Genomic DNA, 20,365 nt, shown 5'->3' with positions numbered 1-20,365 from the left:
TTTTTAAATGTCTCAAGTTATAGGAGAATTACGTTCTTTAATGTCTCAAGTTATAGAAAAACTACGTTCTTTAAATGTCCCAAGTAATAAAAAGATTTTTTAAAGCGTGGCAAGTACAATAAATTATGATTTTAAAATATCCCAAGTAATTACAAAAAATGTGTGCTTTATGTCTCAAGTACTAAATTTTTGTATTCTTGAAATACCTCTAGTAATAAAAGAAAGGTTCTTTAAATGTCCCAAGTAATAGCAAAATTGTGTTCTTGAAATGTCGCCCCCCCCCCACCCAGCGAAAAAAAAATGTGTAGTTATTGGCAAGAATAACGCATTGTGATTATCTTAAAGCTCTTTTTACAGAAAACTGAATGAAGTTGGTAGGGATGGAGGCAGCACCGAAACGTGTGTTGTCAACAATGCAGTAAATCCGACGTTTTCCATTTTAATACATAAATAAGTTAATCATCAGAGTCTGGGAAAGCTTGCGTTTATGAAGGTCTGTCTATGGCCTATGAGTGACATTTATTTTCATACTCACAGCCATTAATTCAAATGCTACAGTTTTAATGACTCCTCGCATGAATTATTCGGACAAATAATGAATCAGGGGCTTACAATGCTTTAGAAAAAGAACACGTGAAGGGAATTAATGTGACAATAAACTACAAGACCTTTAAAAAACACTTGAAGGAATTAAATTTATCGATGGACTACAAGGCGTTTGAAAAACTTTAAGAGAATAAATAAATTGTTGGATTTATTATAAGCCTTTAAAAAATACTTGAAGGGAATAAATGTAGCAATAGGTTACAGCGCATTTGGAAAACACTTGGAGGGCACGTTGGTAAAAAAGCTATAATATTCCAAATAAAGTCAATGACACAACGATGTCTTCAATGCGCAAAGTCTTATGTGTCAGAAATAAACTTACAGAGGAAGTTAATTTTCAGTTATTCTAAAGCTTTACAAGAATTTAATTGGTACTTACTATCAATCTTCATGCAGTGGTCACTAATTTTAAGAAAGAATACAGTAAGTGTTCTAAATTTTAAAGTAATTTTGGAAATATTTATAAAACCTTGCGATTAGTACTTACTGGAACTTGAACTGCTAGAGCTACTAGAGCTTGAACTACTTGAGCTTGAACTGCTCGAGCTACTAGAACTTGAACTGCTAGAGCTACTAGAGCTTGAACTGCTTGAGCTTGAACTGCTCGAGCTACTAGAACTTGAACTGCTAGAGCTACTAGAGCTTGAACTGCTTGAGCTTGAACTGCTCGAGCTACTAGAGCTTGAACTACTTGAACTTGAGCTACTAGAACTTGAACTACTTGAGCTTGAACTGCTCGAGCTACTAGAGCTGGAACTACTTGAACTTGAGCTGCTAGAACTACTAGAGCTTGAACTACTAGAGCTTGAACTACTTGAGCTTGAACTGCTCGAGCTACTAGAGCTTGAACTGCTTGAACTTGAGCTGCTAGAACTACTTGAACTTGAACTGCTAGAAATTGAGCTGCTAGAACTAATAGAGCTTGAACAACTTGAGCTTGAGCTGCTAGTAGAACTAATAGAGCCTTGAAACACTGAGCTTGAAGCTGCTAGAGCTTACTAAGACTGAACTACTTGAACTTGAACTGCTCGAGCTACTAGAGCTTGAACTGCTAGAGCTACTAGAGCTTGAACTACTTGAACTTGAACTGCTCGAGCTACTAGAGCTTGAACTACTTGAACTTGAACTTGAACTGCTCGAGCTACTAGAGCTTGAACTGCTTGAACTTGAGCTGCTAGAACTACTAGAGCTTGAACTACTAGAGCTTGAGCTGCTAGAGCTACTAGAACTTGAACTACTTGAACTGCTCGAGCTACTAGAGCTTGAACTGCTTGAACTTGAGCTGCTAGAACTACTAGAGCTTGAACTACTTGAGCTTGAACTACTTGAGCTTGAGCTCGCTAGAACTACTAGAGCTTGAAATACTAGAGCATTGAGACTGCTAGAGTACTGAGCTGGAACTACTTGACTGAACGATCGAGCTACTAGAGCTTGAACTGCTTGAACTTGAGCTACTAGAACTACTAGAGCTTGAACTAATAGAGCTGAGCTGCGGAGACTATAGAACTCTGAACTACTGAACTTGAACTGCTCGAGCTACTAGAGCTAGAACTGCTTGACAAACTTGAAGCTGCTAGAACATACTAGAGCTTGAACTACGTGAGCTGTGAATACTTGAAGCTTGGAACTACTTAGAGCGGAGCTAACTTTAGAAGCTTGAGCTGCTAGAAGCTACTAAGAGGCTTGAACTACTTAGAGCTTGAAGCTGCTAGAAGCTTGAACTATTAGAGCTTGAAGATGCTAGAGCTGGAACTACTAGGAGCTTGAGAGTTAACTAGAAGCTTTGAACTACTTAGAAGCTTGAGCTACTAGAGCTTGAGCTGCTAGAGCTTGAACTACTGGAGCTTGAGCTACTAGAGCTTGAGCTACTAGAGCTTGAACTACTAGAGCTTGAGCTGCTCGAGCTACTAGAGCTTGAACTAAAGCTTGAGCTACTAGAGATACTAGAGCTTGAGCTAATAGAGCTACTAGAGCTTGAACTACTTGAACTTGAACTGCTCGAGCTACTAGAGCTTGAACTGCTTGAACTTGAGCTACTAGAACTACTAGAGCTTGAACTACTAGAGCTTGAGCTGCTAGAGCTACTAGAACTTGAACTACTTGAACTTGAACTGCTCGAGCTACTAGAGCTTGAACTGCTTGAACTTGAGCTGTGCTAGAGAACCTACTGAGTGAATATTGAGGCTGAACTACTTGAGCTTGAATACTAGAGCTGAGCGCTAGAGCTACTAGAGCTTGAACTACTAGAGATGAGCGCTAGAGCTCTGAACTACTAGAGCTTGAACTACTAGAGCTTGAGCTACTAGAGCTTGAGCTGCTAGAGCTTGAACTACTGGAGCTTGAGCTACTAGAGCTTGAGCTACTAGAGCTTGAACTACTAGAGCTTGAGCTGCTCGAGCTACTAGAGCTTGAACTAAAGCTAGAGCTACTAGAGATACTAGAGCTTGAGCTGAGCTAACTAGACTGGACTACTACTAGAGCTTGACTAACTGAGCTTGAGCTACTAGAGAATTTGAACTACTAGAGCTTGAGCTACGATTAGCCGGGGGGGAATACTAGAAACTTTGAACTACTAGAGCTTGAGCTACTAGAGCTACTAGAGCTTGAACTACTGGAGCTACTTGAACTTGAGCTGCTCGAGCTACTTGAACTTGAACTTGAACTTGAGCTGCTCGAGCTACTTGAACTTGAACTTGAACTTGAGCTGCTCGAGCTACTTGAACTAGAACTTGAGCTGCTCGAGCTACTTGAACTTGAACTACTTGAGCTACTGGAACTTGAACCTATTTAAAATTGAAATGAGAAATATTGTCAATGTCAGATTAGTTTAATGAGCAATTAGTTAACCCAAGTGCCATCAAGAATGGATTATCCAATTTTATAGGTTTTATACAAATTTTGGGAAAATATTAGATTTAATTTTAGTGTCTGTATTAATTAATTCTATCTTTGTTACAGTGATGTGTTATTGCATCAAATTTGTTCCTGAAACTGTTATAAAACTGATAAACTTAGAAACGATCTAGACATCCTGTGCAACATTCTCTTGCAAATATCAAATCGTGCAGACATCAAAAATAAAAGGAAAGTTGACAAAACAACAGGTGAACGCTGACAAGAATCAAGAATTAACAATACATTTCTCTCTCCACAAGAGATCGTAAGCAGCCATGAACAGAAATCCTTTCATTAAAACCGCAACAAAGAAATAAACTTGAATGCGATTTTTAGATGATCTTCATAATTAGATACCAAGAAAAATTATAGTTCATACCAAACCATAAGGAACCCCTTTAACCAGAATCCTAATCTAATACAACTCGAAAATTTTTTAAGATTACTTCACGCACAAGGATGCTGTATAAAACAGAGAAGACGTGGAAATTAAAAACTCTTCATTCATGCTAAGCTGAAAGTCAGTATGAGAAACCTTACTAAAACTCGAACATCTTGAATATCTTGAGCTTGATTTATCAAAACTTGGTTTTTATTAAATCAGTAATCTGTCAATCATTAATTTTGGGTTTGAGCTACTCGACTTATTCACTTTTGAATTGCTTTGAAACAAGACGTTGAGATCAACAGCATTGCATTGAACTGCTTGGCTTAAATCGTATTCAGTTGTTCAGTAGTATTACCTCTTCTTGGAATATTGAAATTCATGTATCTGGAAGCTGGAATTCTTGAGTCTGTGGAACTTGAGTTTCTGTTGCTGGAAGTTAATGTATGCAAATTATGTAGTGTGTTAGCGTTGGAATTTGTGTCAGTGATGTCTCAGCCACTTAAGTTATTTGGAGTGTCAAAATATGAAATGCTAAAGCTTAGGCTTAAATTTTGACAATTATATGGAATTGAACTTTAGATATCAAAAACTAAGTGAACTAAACTAACTACTAGAGTATAAAAAGTCTGACTGGCGTAATAAAAGTTGAGAAATCAAATTGTTAATTTTCTCTTCTATACAAATTTGAACTAAAGGAACTTGGCACTAATCAAAGGGAAAATCGTTTGGATTAGGTAATAAGCAATGCTAATATTTTTGTGTTGTATACGGCGAATAACTGCGTGTGAGCAAAGTCTAGAGATAAGTGATTTTTTGTACTATTATAAATAAGGTGTTATGGCTCCTGGTGTTTAAATCAGACTATGCTAAAGTTCAATTACTCAAAGATTAGTTTTAGCAGGATTTGTTTCCCCTTTTCAAAGAAAACCCAGCTTATGTCAAACCATAAAGAAGCCTAAATAGAAATTGATTCATAGCTAGGAATGGCAAGGGAGAGGTGTCGTAATTTCTGCCAAAATGCGAGAAAACAAAAAGAATATTGATAAAAATTTTTGAAAAGTTCTCAATAGTGAAGGGGTTTGGTACTAACTATCTAATTTGGGAGATTGGTTCACGAAAAATCGAAAGAACTAAGAACTCATCTGCTTAAACCTTCATTATCTGACTGAAAGAGTATTGACCATAATGAAAAGAAAGTCTAGACTTTTTATACTAGTCCACAAGAAATGAGACAGACTTAAAGGTATTTAGGATTGAAACCAGTTTCTGTTAATGAAATCTAAATAAAACAGTATTACATTTTATCTATTATAGCGAGCTAAGAAAACGTATGTTTTTTTATTTGGTATACAGATGAATAGTTAGCGGTTTGCACTACTCTGATAGAATAATAGGAGAAATCCTACGCATATAACATGATCATTTGGCGATATCTAAATGATCATATTTTGTAAAATATCAAATATGACAACTAGGAGACAAGGAAAATCTCTTTACAATGCTTCCCTAATAGTAAACACTAATGAACCAAAGTGAAATTAATCTCTGAAAAAAACAAAATGGTCTATGGTGATAAAGCTTTCTTGAACCAGGGTAATTATAGTTGCTCAAACCCGAGAGACATTAGCTAATGGAACCAGAGCTACTTAAGCTTGACCTGTGCGAGCCGCTGAAAGTTGTTCTGTTTAAGCTCTAGCTAATTGAAAAAACGGGAACTGGAACTACTTGAGCTTATACCGCTTAAAATCTTGGAACCAGAGATGCTTGACCTTGAGCTGGTCGAGCTTGGAGAGCTTGAACGACTGGAACAGTGACTACTTGAGCTTGAACTGCCGTAAGAAGAGCTGCCTGAGGCTGTGCAGCTCACAGTGTTAAAACTGTGGCTAGTTGAACCGAAACTACTTGCACTTGAGCTAGTACTGCTCGAGCTACTGTAACTAGAGCTAACCGAGCTTGAGCTAGTTGAACTGCTGGAAATAGAACTGCTTGGGACAGTACACCTTGAGCCTCTGGAGCCAGAGTTACTTGAGCATGAATTGCCTGGAACAAATGAATTAAAGCTTGCTGAGCTTGAAACGGTTGATGTTGAACCTGAAATGCTTGAGTTACTGTTATAAGTACTACAGTGAGCTGTTTACAGTCCTGGTATTACAGCTACTTGTACTTGCCCTTCTGGAATAGGAGCTATTTGAACTAGCTGAATTTATGGGGAGTGGATTAAACATACCACTTGGTTTATAACTACTAAATCTACAATTGACATATGTCTGATATAGAGTCTACAGGAAAGAAAAAAAAAAATACAGGAAAATGAATGTTTGACAATGATATCAGATCACAAAAATTAAGAAGAGTATGTAAGTGATTGTCTACTATAGTACCGTGGCATTATATTATGTTGTTTTTATGTAGATCAAGCCATCATTAGAATGGAGCTAAAAATATTCAATAATAACATTCATATGATCAAAATAGAGATTTTGGTGGGCTAATAGTGATAATCTATAACATTCATAGGACAACGAATCATATGGTATTTTATTTTCTGAAACCAAAATAAATTATGATATGCTTGGATTCACTTCAGTTAAATAAAAATTTTCAACATTGTCAGGCATAGGCTATCCCCAATATTAATTAAAAATTATTTGCAAATTTGCAACCATTGCAAATTAATGCATTTGTCAAACTTTTGAAAATGATTGGACTACTTGAATTTGAGTAATTGAAACTTTAGCCACTAGTGTACTCAAACTGAAGTCTGACCTAAGTGGCTGATCTATTTGTAGAGTTCGAGTGTAGAATGCTTGAACTTTGAATATCTTAAATCTTGTATTGATGTAGAGTCATAATTATACTCCGAGAGAAAGTTTTCTATAAGTTCCTTACTTTTCCTTGAGTTACTGCTGATTTTATATTGTTTTTCATATTTACTAACCAACTAAGAAAAGGAGGAAATCAAGTTGATTAAACCTCATGATATTCTCTATGCGTTCCTCATAAAAGCATCAAAAGATGAATGTAACTATTGAAACAAATGATTTATTTTGAAAACGGCTTACTAGAACTTAAGATACACGAACTTGAAGTGGAGAAGCTCGGGCTACTTGAACTTAGTCTACTTGAGTTTGAACCTCTTGAGCAAGAGCTACTTGAACTGCTAAAGCTTGAGCTTCTTGATTTAAAACTGCTTGAACTTGACGATTTTGTATTTCTTGAGCTGCTTGAGCTACAACTACTTGAGCTTGACCTTTGTAAGCTTGAACTACTTGAAATAGAACTGCTTGAAGTAATTGAGCAGCTAGAACTACTGGAAGCTGAGATACTTGAACTTGAACTACTTGAACCAGGACTACTTGAGCGTGAACTACTCCCTCTTGATCTACTTGAATCATAAATACTTGAGCTAGAACTACTTGAGCTTAAGCTGCCATATCTAGAACTGCTTTCGCTGGAGGTGCTGGAGGAAGAACTACTCGAGAATGAACTGTTGGAATGAAGGCTACTTGGACTAGATCTGCTATTCGACGAATAACCGCTGGAACTTGAACTACTTAAGCTAGAACTGCTGGAGATCAAGCTACTTGAAGCCAAACTACATGAACTTGAACTTCTTGAACTAACGGAGCATGAGCGTGGGCTATGCGATTTGGAGCTGCTTGAGCATTGGCCTAAAAGTAAGACCAAAATAGTGATATATTTTTCAGACTAAAATTGAGGACAATCAATAATGCAGAGATATTAAAAAAATATTCCGTGCAGCGTCTAGCTCACATAAGCAATAGAACTGAATTAATTAATTTTCTATTCATTAAGTAAAATTAGATATTCTGTTGAGTTATAAATAAATCTCACTTTTAAATATATAATTTTCGCTTTTAAACCGGACAGGTAATTAAGAATGAACCTTACTTTAATAGTAATTGATGCCATATCTAATCCTTTTCAGGTAATTTGGTAAACAATCTTTACAAAAAGAATTCATTGCAATTTACATCTTGGAAAATCTGTTGAAAAAATCTTAATAGAACTTGATGCTTAAACTACTTGAATTTGTGCTGCTTGATGTTAAACTCTTTGAACTAGCGCTGCTAGAGCTTGAACTTAAACTGCTTGAATTAGGGTTGCTTAAGCTTGAATTACCTGAACTCGAACTAGTTAAGCTTGAACTATCTGAACTTGAGCTGTTGTAGCTTGAACTACGTGAACTTGAATTGCTTGATGTTGAACTACCTGAACTTGAGTTAAATGTACTTGAACTTGAACTGCTTGAACTAGAGCTGCTCCAGCTTGAACGACTTGAATTTGAACTGCTTGAACTAGAGCTGCTCCAGCTTGAACGACTTGAATTTGAACTGCTTGAACTAGAGCTACTCGATCTTGAACTACCTGAACTAGAACCGCTTGAAGCTGTGCTGCTACAGCTTGAACTGTCCCTCCTTGAGCTTGAACTTCTTGAAATAGAGCTGCTGAAGCTCGAACTACTTGAACTGGAACTGCATGAATTTAAGCTTTTCGATCTTGAACTACTGGAGCTAGAGCTGCTTAATTGTGATTTGCTTGAACTAGAGGAGCTTGAACAAGATTCTATAAACAAAAGCAAACGTTAAATTGTGGTTTATATGTAAGGTATGCATAAATACCCCATGTTATAATAATTTGAACATATTTGCTATTGTCTCATTTCATGATTAATCAGCAAATTACGAAACAAACTATGTTTTATGCCATTTAAGAATAGAGCTTTTAATGCTATTTCTCATGTCCTCTTATCAATAATAACAGTTTTTTCAGTTCACACTGAAAGTAAAACTGAAATATTCTTATATGCTACCGACTGTATTTCATTAATCTTAATAATAATATGGTAAACAAATTTTCCACAACCAGGTACATATGACAAAACCTTACTAGAACTTGAACTACTTGAAGATGAATTTCTTGAACTTGAGCTTGAACTGCTTGAGCTGAAACTACTCGCACTTGAGTTTGAGCTACTTGAGCTGAAACTTTTATAACTTGAACAACTTGAGCTTGTAATGCATGAACTTGAACTACTTAAGTCTGAATGACTTGAACTTGGGCTTACTGATCCAGAGTTACACGGGCTATTGCCACTTGAGCATAACTTGCTGAAACTTGAACTGCTTGAACTTGAATTGCTTGAACAGGAGCCTATAATAACCAACTAGTCATTACAATGGTTCATGAGGAATCAAACATTTGTAACAAAGAAGAGAGAGAGGCACTCTTATTATTCTGGTTAACAACAGATGTAAAGGTTTATAAGCTTTAAAGATCACTAATGAGCGGAAGAGATAATCAATAGGCACTATGCTATGCTGCAATGTCCTAGAGACTACATATACACACTTACAATCAGTTCAAAAGCCACTCTCCACCCACGTTACAACAAGAGGGAACCCAGAGATTGCCACTGATGGACAACCCTGTGTCTTAATGAACTGTTAGGCCCTAAATAGGATGGGACTTCGGCACTAACACAGACAATATCCTCCATGTGTTAGGGTCAATGTTTTCCAAAGTACTAAAATGTCCTTCTCTTATTGTCATACCACTTGCCTCATACTTCCTACCAAACTGTAGGAATGGACTACAAATCAAAACCGAGAGCTGTTTATAAAGCAAATCATATGTAACCTTTCTAGTTTTGTTGTGAAATTCTGTTGTGAGATTCTAATTATAGATCTAACAAGAGAATAATTAAGAACCTCGATGCTATGTAGAAGTCCCATTAAATATAAATTTAGACCTGTTTGCTGAAGGGATATGGTAGCCCACATCCAGTTATGGAACAATTAGATTTAAGCATACATTAACCTCTACAGGAAGATACTATGCCATCATTCCTAGAGGTAATTCAGTTTATGGAAGATTACTTTGATGATCCCAAAGTTTAAAATGTTGTTGCTGCGAACAAAATCGTGGGGGAAAATGAGAATATTCTATAACTAGAAAAATTAGGATCCGAAACTGAACTATTGAGAACTACGACCAAATTATAATAACACAGACTTTTTGAACTACTACAGCTAACATTTCAACAGCCGGAACTTCATGCTAAATTAAGAAAGCCTGCACTTGGTCTACGTGAACTACAACTGTTCAGAATTCAAATACTGGAGCATGGACTAAAACTGGACTTAAGGAGCCCAAGCTATCACGTGGAGTTACCCAGTAGAACAATGGATGAATGATTTTAATCAGAAATCGAAACTGGTCCTTTGTAAAGGTTGAACAGAATGTTTGTTTTATATATAAAAAAAGACTTAACACATTTATGAAAATATAAACGAACAATTCATGATTTATGAATCAAGCCTAGAAAATAGTGGCGATCAGAATTTGGATCCTATGGGACATTTGGGAAGCAGTTCACCTGGAGTGTTTTAATTGGCTCCAATAACACACATAATTGAAAATTTGTTTCAAGACTTGCACTTGTTTATGTTGTATGGGTACTCGGTAGTTAATGGCATATTACTAGTATTCAAAATAAGTCAATTAAGCCTTTGAAAGGTTCAAGCAAAGATATAACTAAACATGAGAATTTGCAAGATATTCCAAAGCCATAAATTCCGAGGTCATTATATTGTGTTACCTATGCGTTACGAGTTTTTCTTACATCTAAGCCTAAAAACTCCTAATGTTAATGACAAATAAAAAAAGTATTCGGTACTTTTAATAAATTCCTTAACGAACGTAAGGTAACTGAATTGACGATCATCTTCCATCGACACTATATCAGGAAACATAGGAAATGACAGTGATATGTGATACCGAGATACTAAGCTATGTTTTCTTATAAAGAACCAGGAATATAACTCACTGCATGAGCTGCTAGAGCTACTTGAGCTACTAGAGCTTGAAGAGCTTGAACTACAAGAACTTGAACTACTTGAGCTGGAACTTGAGCTACTAGAGCTTGAACTACTAGAGCTGGAAGAGCTTGAAGAGCTTGAACTACTAGAACTTGAACTACTTGAGCTGGAACTTGAGCTACTAGAGCTTGAACTACTAGAGCTGGAAGAGCTTGAACTTGAGCAACTAGAGCTTGAACTACTAGAGCTGGAGGAACTGGAACTTGAGCTACTAGAGCTGGAACTTGAGCTACTAGAGCTGGAAGAGCTGGAACTTGAGCTACTTGAGCTAGAACTACTAGAGCTGGAAGAGCTTGAGCTACTTGAACTTGAACTGCTAGAACTTGATGAGCTTGAACTTGAACTACTTGAGCTTGAGCTACTTGAACTTGAACTGCTAGAACTGGAACCTGTAAAATAATCCTGTACTTAGATAACAGTAACTTCACCTAATGTTAACCATGTCAAAAGTCGTGCGAGTTAGTTGGTATTTAGAGTTTTAGTAAGTTTATTAAAATATTTAGCCTGTTTTTATGTAATTAATAAGAAGGAAGTGTAGATTTATTATGTCAATGAGAGGAGTGTTTATTTAATTGTGGGGTGTTTGTATTAGAGCACTTAAAATTCCTTTATCATCTAAATTGGGACATATCATTAAGTTGGTTTATTGCTAGTTAATAATTATAACAGGTGTAACACCATGAAATATAGAAATTTAAGTATAATAAACTAGTCAGTTATTGTTTAGGTAAATGTGGGCCACAGGCTGTTAATTATTCAAAGCGTATCAGCATATGCATATTTACACGGGAACGCCATAGGCTTAGGAAAGGTTTTATATGAGACTTGACACAAAACACTGAAAAAAAGAAAATATTCTTAGTTAGGCATCACTCTCGCTTTAATATTTTCCTGGTAGTTTTTCTCCTAAATTCATTGTTACTAATCCGCTTAAATACTCGATACCATCATTATCAGGTAATTACATATATCCATGCTTTGTACTAAAGACCTCTAGAAAATCTTTAGAATAGATCCTAGTCTCGAATGAAGGGCAAAATTAGTTAAATAGATGAATAAATGAAATAGAATATTCTAAAACCTTTGATATTTTAATGCCTTTAGTGTGCTTGGAATGTCTTAAAGTATGGCAGAAACAGAAGATCTTGCACAAGATAAATAGCGAAGTCAAATATTCCTGTCGTAATAGCCATACGTTCTATTTCATTCTATTTTATCACCATTCTCAAGTAATGGAAGTTTATTGCTGGGCAATTATTCTTTTTTATCAGATCATTAACAAGTGATCGCTGCATGACCTTACACTAGGACAGTTTATTTTAAAAGAGTATTTACGGCCACTTTAATGGCAAATTTTATGAAAATAAATGAAAATTCATCACCCACAGTTAAAGGCAGAAATTTTGGAGCCGGGAAAAGCCACAACATTCTCTCCTGTGCGAGAGATATTTCGCTCGTGTGAGAATGTTGTGGCTTTTGTTAAGCTCAGTAACACTTACTAGAGCTTGAGCTGGAACTGGAGCTGGGGCTGGAGCTGGAGCTGCTGGAACCTGAAGAATTACATAGCAATTACTGATAATTCCTAGAAAATTATTCATCATTGGAACGCCGAGTTAACAAAGAAATGACGAGCAATTCTTTTGAGAATAATGTTCAAAATCAGCTCTGCACTGACTAATATTACTTTAACGAAGTAAGAGCAACTAAAAGTGAAATAAATTGTAAAGGCTGCAAAGGTCACCGTATTAAACAGGCATTTTGTCTTTGCTGTGTCACTGAAACGTGCATAATATTGGCCGTAGACTGGAGTAATTCATGTCTTTAATTATGTATATTAAAAGCAAAACTAAAGTTTATTCACTGACATCCTATTCAGGTATTTATGCAATATAAGTCAAAGACTTAGTATTTTTAGTCATAACTGATTATAGTTAGTAAAATAATATGAGGAGTAAAGCAGGATTTTTTGTTTTGTTTACACGAAAGCTTTGAGCATAAAGGAGAATGTTTTATGTAGGTTAGGAAAAACTCACGCATTCTGTTAAAAAGCGTACTCACGAAAACTGTGTTTATCTTTGTTGATTTAAGAAAATAAGCAAAATATTTACAACTTCTTTTACCATATTTACCATTGTACAGGCAGGCTACAAGAATATATATATATATATATATATATATATATATATATATATATATATATATATATATATATATATATAGCATCTGTGATGCTTTCTTTCTCTTTCAATTGAAACTAATAGAACAACATCTGTCCAATAAAAATTTTTTGATAGTTTTTGTTTTTGGAGAAAAACTATCAACAAGAAAAGACTGAAAGGACTTACTGGAGGATGAACTACTGCTACTAGAGCTACTTGAAATGGATGAACTAGAACTAGATGAACTGCTTGAGCTTGAACTACTTGAACTAGAACTGCTTGAGCTTGAGCTACTTGAACTAGACGAGCTTGAACTGGATGAACTGCTTGAGCTACTCGAACTAGAACTGCTTGAGCTACTTGAACTAGAACTGCTTGAGCTTGAGCTACTTGAACTAGAACTGCTTGAGCTTGAGCTACTTGAACTAGAACTGCTTGAGCTACTTGAACTAGACGAGCTTGAACTGGATGAACTGCTTGAGCTTGAGCTACTTGAGCTAGAACTGCTTGAGCTTGAACTGGAACTACTCGAGCTTGAACTACTTGAACTAGATGAGCTTGAACTGGATGAACTGCTTGAGCTTGAGCTACTTGAGCTAGAACTGCTTGAGCTTGAACTGGAACTACTCGAGCTTGAACTACTTGAACTGCTTGAACTTGAACTTGAGCTGCTAGAACTCGAACAAGAACTGCTTGAGCTAGCAATGCTTGAACTCGAACAGAGTGAGCTACTTGACTGTGAACTAGAACTGCTGGAGCTTGAGCTAGAACTGCTCGAACTTGAACTAGAACTGCTCGAACTTGAACTACTTGAGCTTGAACTAGAACTGCTGGAGCTTGAACTAGAACTGCTGGAGCTTGAGCTAGAACTGCTCGAACTTGAACTAGAACTGCTCGAACTTGAACTACTTGAACTACTTGAGCTTGAACTAGAACTGCTGGAGCTTGAGCTACAACTGCTCGAACTTGAACTACTTGAGCTTGAACTAGAACTGCTGGAGCTTGAACTACTTGAACTGCTGGAGCTTGAACTAGAACTACTGGAGCTTGAGCTAGAACTGCTCGAACTTGAACTACTTGAGCTTGAACTAGAACTGCTGGAGCTTGAGCTACTTAAACTACTTGAGCTTGAACTAGAAATACTGGAACTCGAACTAAGTGAACTACTTGACAGTGAACTAGAACTGCTAGAGCTTGAGCTAGAACTACTTGAGCTTGAACTACTAGAGCTTGAACTGGAACTACTTGAGCTTGAACTTGAACTACTTGAGCTTGAGCTTGAACTGCTTGAGCTTGAGCTTGAACTGGAACTGCTAGAGCTTGAGCTAGAACTACTTGAACTTGAACTACTGGAGCTTGAACTTGAACTACTTGAGCTTGAACTTGAACTGCTTGAGCTTGAGCTACTTGAACTAGACGAGCTTGAACTGGATGAACTGCTTGAGCTACTCGAACTAGAACTGCTTGAGCTACTTGAACTAGAACTGCTTGAGCTTGAGCTACTTGAACTAGAACTGCTTGAGCTTGAGCTACTTGAACTAGAACTGCTTGAGCTACTTGAACTAGACGAGCTTGAACTGGATGAACTGCTTGAGCTTGAGCTACTTGAGCTAGAACTGCTTGAGCTTGAACTGAAACTACTCGAGCTTGAACTACTTGAACTAGATGAGCTTGAACTGGATGAACTGCTTGAGCTTGAGCTACTTGAGCTAGAACTGCTTGAGCTTGAACTGGAACTACTCGAGCTTGAACTACTTGAACTGCTTGAACTTGAACTTGAGCTGCTAGAACTCGAACAAGAACTGCTTGAGCTAGCAATGCTTGAACTCGAACAGAGTGAGCTACTTGACCGTGAACTAGAACTGCTGGAGCTTGAGCTAGAACTGCTCGAACTTGAACTAGAACTGCTCGAACTTGAACTACTTGAGCTTGAACTAGAACTGCTGGAGCTTGAACTAGAACTGCTGGAGCTTGAGCTAGAACTGCTCGAACTTGAACTAGAACTGCTCGAACTTGAACTACTTGAGCTTGAACTAGAACTGCTGGAGCTTGAGCTACAACTGCTCGAACTTGAACTACTTGAGCTTGAACTAGAACTGCTGGAGCTTGAACTACTTGAACTGCTGGAGCTTGAACTAGAACTACTGGAGCTTGAGCTAGAACTGCTCGAACTTGAACTACTTGAGCTTGAACTAGAACTGCTGGAGCTTGAGCTACTTAAACTACTTGAGCTTGAACTAGAAATACTGGAACTCGAACTAAGTGAACTACTTGACAGTGAACTAGAACTGCTAGAGCTTGAGCTAGAACTACTTGAGCTTGAACTACTAGAGCTTGAACTGGAACTACTTGAGCTTGAACTTGAACTACTTGAGCTTGAGCTTGAACTGCTTGAGCTTGAGCTTGAACTGGAACTGCTAGAGCTTGAGCTAGAACTACTTGAACTTGAACTACTGGAGCTTGAACTTGAACTACTTGAGCTTGAACTTGAACAGCTTGAACTGGAACTGCTGGAGCTTGAGCTAGAACTACTCGAACTTGAACTTGAACTGCTTGAGCTTGAGCTAGAACTGCTGGAGCTTGAGCTACAACTGATTGAGCTTGAACTGCTAGAGCTTGAACTACTTGAGCTTGAACTCGAAATACTAGAACTCGAACTAAGAGAGCTGCTTGACCATGAACTAGAACTGCTAGAGCTACTTGAGCTTGAACTGGAACTGCTAGAGCTTGAGCTAGAACTACTTGAGCTTGAACTGCTGGAGCTAGAGCTGCTTGAACTAGAACTGCTTGAACTTGAACTGCTCGAGCTTGAACTACTTGAACTGGAACTGCTTGAGCTCGAGCTAGAACTACTCGAACTTGAACTGCTCGAGCTTGAACTACTTGAACTGGAACTGCTTGAGCTCGAGCTAGAACTACTCGAACTTGAACTGCTCGAGCTTGAACTGCTTGAACTGGAACTGCTTGAGCTCGAGCTAGAACTACTTGAGCAGGAACTGCTTGAACTTGAAATGCTTGAACTAGAGCAAAGTGAGCTGCTTGACCATGAACTAGAACTGCTAGAGCTACTTGAGCTTGAACTGGAACTGCTAGAGCTTGAGCTAGAACTACTTGAGCTTGAACTGCTGGAGCTAGAGCTGCTTGAACTAGAACTGCTTGAACTTGAACTGCTCGAGCTTGAACTACTTGAACTGGAACTGCTTGAGCTTGAGCTAGAACTACTCGAACTTGAACTGCTCGAGCTTGAACTACTTGAACTGGAACTGCTTGAGCTCGAGCTAGAACTACTCGAACTTGAACTGTTCGAGCTTGAACTACTTGAACTGGAACTGAACTACTTGAACTTGAAACTGCTGAGCCGCTAGAACTACTTGAGCAGGAACTGCTTGAACTTGAAATGCTTGAACTAGAGCAAAGTGAGCTGCTTGAACCTGAACTAGAACTGCTCGAGCTTGAGCTACTTGAACTACTTGAACTGCTCGAGCTACTAGAGCATGAGCTGCTTGAACTGCTAGAGCTACTATAGCTTGAACTACTTGAGCTACTAGAACTTGAACTGCTGGAGCTTGAGCTGGAACTACTTGAGCTTGAACTACTTGAACTTGAGCTAGAACTGCTACAGCTTGAGCTACTTGAACTGGAACTGCTCGAGCTTGAACTGCTGGAACTTGAACTACTTGAGCTTAAACAGAACTTGGAACCTGCTGGAGCTTGAGGCTTGGAACTTTAACTTGACTTGAAACTTAACTTGGAACTTAACTATTACTTGCTTCAGCTTGAGCTACTTAACTTGGAACTGCCGAACGTGTGGAACCTGCTTGAACTTGAAAAAAATGAGCTTGCTTTTGGAACTGCTCGAACTTGAGCTAGAGCTACTTGAGCTTGAACTAGAACTGCTGGAGTAGGAACTGCTTGAACTTGAAATGCTTGAACTTGAGCAAAGTGAGCTGCTAGACCCTGAACTAGAACTGCTCGAGCTTGAGCTACTTGAACTGCTGGAGCTGCTAGAGCTTGAACTGCTTGAACTTGAACCTAAAAAGTTTCAGGAACATTTAGAGCTCAGTATTTTCTCTTTACATTTATGCTGAAACATATTGACGTAAACTTCGTACTGAGTGGATGCTTAGTATTTTTCTGAATTTTTAGATTATTATTTTATGTAATTTTATATCTTTTTATAGCTTTTTATAACTTCAAAAGCAAACTCAGAAGAATGCTGCTTCGGAGAGAACAAACACAGCGTTTAAAAGGTACAATGAAAAAAATAAAATCACTGTGAAGCGTTTGAAAAGTTTAAAATACTTATTGCTTAAAAAGTACTTTGCATTATGTTTTCCAGAATAATTGATTTAAAGCGAAGCTTATAATACGTTTTTATTATTGCAATGGCAACAGTAGCAGCAGTAGAAATTTAAATGGCATTATCCAAACATACTTAATATTAATGTTATGGAAGTCAATATTAGAGTATGTAGGTAAAGTGTTATAAAAATATTTAGTCCTTCATCACCGTTACAGTCGTGCATAAAACCAAATTCTGAAAGAAAATCTGCAAGTTTAGAATAAACAGCTTTAAAAATTCGAAATATTTAGGCTACAGAAAGTGGCCGCCTGTTGGAATCCTGCACTTTCATGGAAGCCTGCAATTAAAAGTTAAACATGGAAAAACAGCTCGTATCAGAAAGATGTTTACTTATTTTTAGTAATAAAAACAGGCAAGAGGAGTTAATGAACCAAGTTAAGCTGCTGTAGTCCATTCTGCAAGTAAGTCTTGAAGTTCAAAAAGTAGGAAAATGAAGAGAATTAGATCTATACTGAAAACAAAATATCATAGTCTTTTGTATCAAAATAGATACAACCCACGTCCAGTATTCTAGTTCCCATAAATTAGCCTCATACAATACCGTAAAATGTAATGGTTAAACAAATTAGGAATAAAAGTACATTGCGTAATAGAGGTTAAAAAAGGAAACCATCCAATTACAATACAGTGACTGAACATTAATTAAAAGCAGGGAATGGTCCAGCCTGGAAATACAATATAAGAAGAAAAGGGAAATAGTAGGTACATTTAATACTCTTCACGTCTAAAAAAATAGATGAAACAAATCCTCAATGACCTTTTTTATTACAAATTATACTAGCACATAAGTCGTAGTCTAAGTAATCAAACGAGATTCAGCATAAACCTTTTTTCTAGCAGTATCAACGTTTATGTTCAGAGTAGAGGCTTCTGTCACTGTTTTCATTCAAAGAAATGAAAGGGAGAAAGGACAGGCGAATAGGTAGCGACTGTGTTGGAGAAGGAAGGTTGTGTTACTTTGATTTCATTCAGATCTGCCATTACACCCATTGTTCATAGCTGCAGAGACTAATTATAGAGTACGTTGTTCAAGAATGCAAGGGAGATAAAGAGAGAGAAAAGCAAGCATGCTACATAAACATTAGCATACATGTATGGAAGAGACTGGAGAAGATTCTTGATAATGAGGAGGAACACTGCAGGATAGAGAAAAAATCCTAGGGCACGCCTTGTAGAAAAGTGTTTACAGGGTCTGTTGAAACAGAATTCCATCTAATAAAAGGAGCCCATTAAAACGCCAAAATGTAGAGAGTAAATGCTTTACTTCAGAGACCAACTGTCCCTCTCTTTAGGCAGATGATGGATGAGATGAGTTGCAGAACAAGCGGCATTTATACCAAGAGGTCCGTCCAGGTGTCGGCCAGTTGACAATTTCACTTTAATCATCTTAATCGCTGGTTAGAAGAAGATTTTTTTCTATACTATCGGAATCCAACGCTCCTTTTGAGAGATTGATCACGTTTCTTTGAGTAATCAAAGCTGTTTCTACCATCTAACTTTTGAACCGACAATTGCTATTATAAAATACATGTGATGAATTCCAGTTTATACTGTGCTTATGGTTATTTATGTAGTTGAAAATAGCTGACCTCTGTTGTCCATACCTAACTGAACGTTTATTTTGTATGAATCTCTTGGGGAGCGATTTACCTGTAAAACCTGCATAAGATTGTTCTTTGAGGGCTGGCTTTTGTTGGACATTAATCAGGGATCTGGCTAAGGTATTTTAGGTAAAACAAAAATACTCATTTTTCTGTAACTCTTCTCATCCACCATCTGCCTGAAGAGAGAGACAGTTGGTCTCAGAAATATAGCGTTTACTTCCTACATCTTGGAGTTTTTATAGACTCCTTTACATATATATATATATATATATATATATATATATATATATATATATATATATATATATATTAGAAGAGTTATATTTCAACCTTCTACCAGAATATTAATCAGATATACATATTTCTAAAGGAATAGAAAGATGGGAGCTCGACTTTCCAAGACATTTGTAGGGTTATGATGATATCTAATGTTCTCTATAAATGAGAATCATTGTCTTTTAAAATTGCATTAGAAAACCATGCATAGTTTCAAGGTCTTTCCTCTTAGAGGGAGTTTAGAAGTTATCCTTGAAGGGGAGAAAGTTCCTTAGATGAGAGTCAGGTTAAAAATCTATTTAATGAAGGTAAATAGCCATGCATTTGGAACGTCAATGATGTGGGTTTTAAACTAATTGTTTAAGGTTTCAGCTCGCTCTGTATTAGACAAAAAATTTAAAGAAAGCTAAAACTACTCCAAATTAGTTCTGTTAGATATAAAATTTTAAAAAAGCAAAAACTACACTAGATTAATTCTATATTAGGAACACAATTTAAAAGAAAGCTAAAAGTACACTAGATTAGATGACAGTTATCACAGTTATCAAAGCCACAAACAGTGTGTGCTGAAAAAGAAAACAGCAAATTGAAAGATCTTTATGTGAAATATTTTTTGCTTTGGGTTGAACCAAGAACCAACTTTTAGTACCCCTTGGCGTTTCAGAGCTTGAACCTGAAAAATAAAAGATACCAGCATGAGCAATAGCATACTAGTTTGATAGCATATATCACAATATAACGAGTATTTATACGAAATAATAATTAAATCCTTAGGTATTTCAGTGTGATATGAAGAATGAATCTGAGATATTATTGATCAAAACCATTACTTGAAAAGTGTTACTTAAAGGTAAATCATTTTTTGGAAACATTACTCGATGAACTTGAGGACGAATAACTCGAAGATCTACTTCTTGTTGGTGACGTCGTAGTAGTGGTTGTAGTTGGGGTTGTTGTTGTTGAAGTTGTAGAAGTAGAGGTCGTTGTTGGAGTTGTAGTAGTAGTTGGAGTTGTAGTAGTAGTTGTAGTTGGGGTTGTTGTTGAAGTTGTAGTTGGGGTTGTTGTTGTTGAAGTTGTAGTTGTAGTTGGGGTTGTTGTTGTTGAAGTTGTAGAAGTAGAGGTCGTTGTTGGAGTCGTAGTAGTAGTTGTAGTTGGGGTTGTTGTTGTTGAAG

At 37.0% G+C, this 20,365-nt stretch overlaps 1 protein-coding gene across 1 annotated transcript in view; it reads right to left on the bottom strand.

The window, feature by feature from the left end:
• Positions 1–20,365, bottom strand: part of LOC135219028 (platelet binding protein GspB-like) — a 239,515-nt gene that overhangs the window by 2,450 nt on the left and 216,700 nt on the right. Inside the window, 6 exon segments of the mRNA XM_064255463.1 lie at positions 1,094–1,570; positions 1,620–1,961; positions 2,407–2,756; positions 3,163–3,389; positions 10,740–11,180; positions 12,291–12,341. Coding sequence (XP_064111533.1) covers positions 1,094–1,570; positions 1,620–1,961; positions 2,407–2,756; positions 3,163–3,389; positions 10,740–11,180; positions 12,291–12,341 — 1,888 coding nt within the window.

The sequence above is a fragment of the Macrobrachium nipponense genome, chromosome 1 (assembly GCF_015104395.2).
Source record: "Macrobrachium nipponense isolate FS-2020 chromosome 1, ASM1510439v2, whole genome shotgun sequence".
NCBI classification, from domain to species: domain Eukaryota; kingdom Metazoa; phylum Arthropoda; class Malacostraca; order Decapoda; family Palaemonidae; genus Macrobrachium; species Macrobrachium nipponense.
Note: the sequence above shows the minus strand (reverse complement) of the source record. Positions and strands in the feature narration are given on the sequence as shown.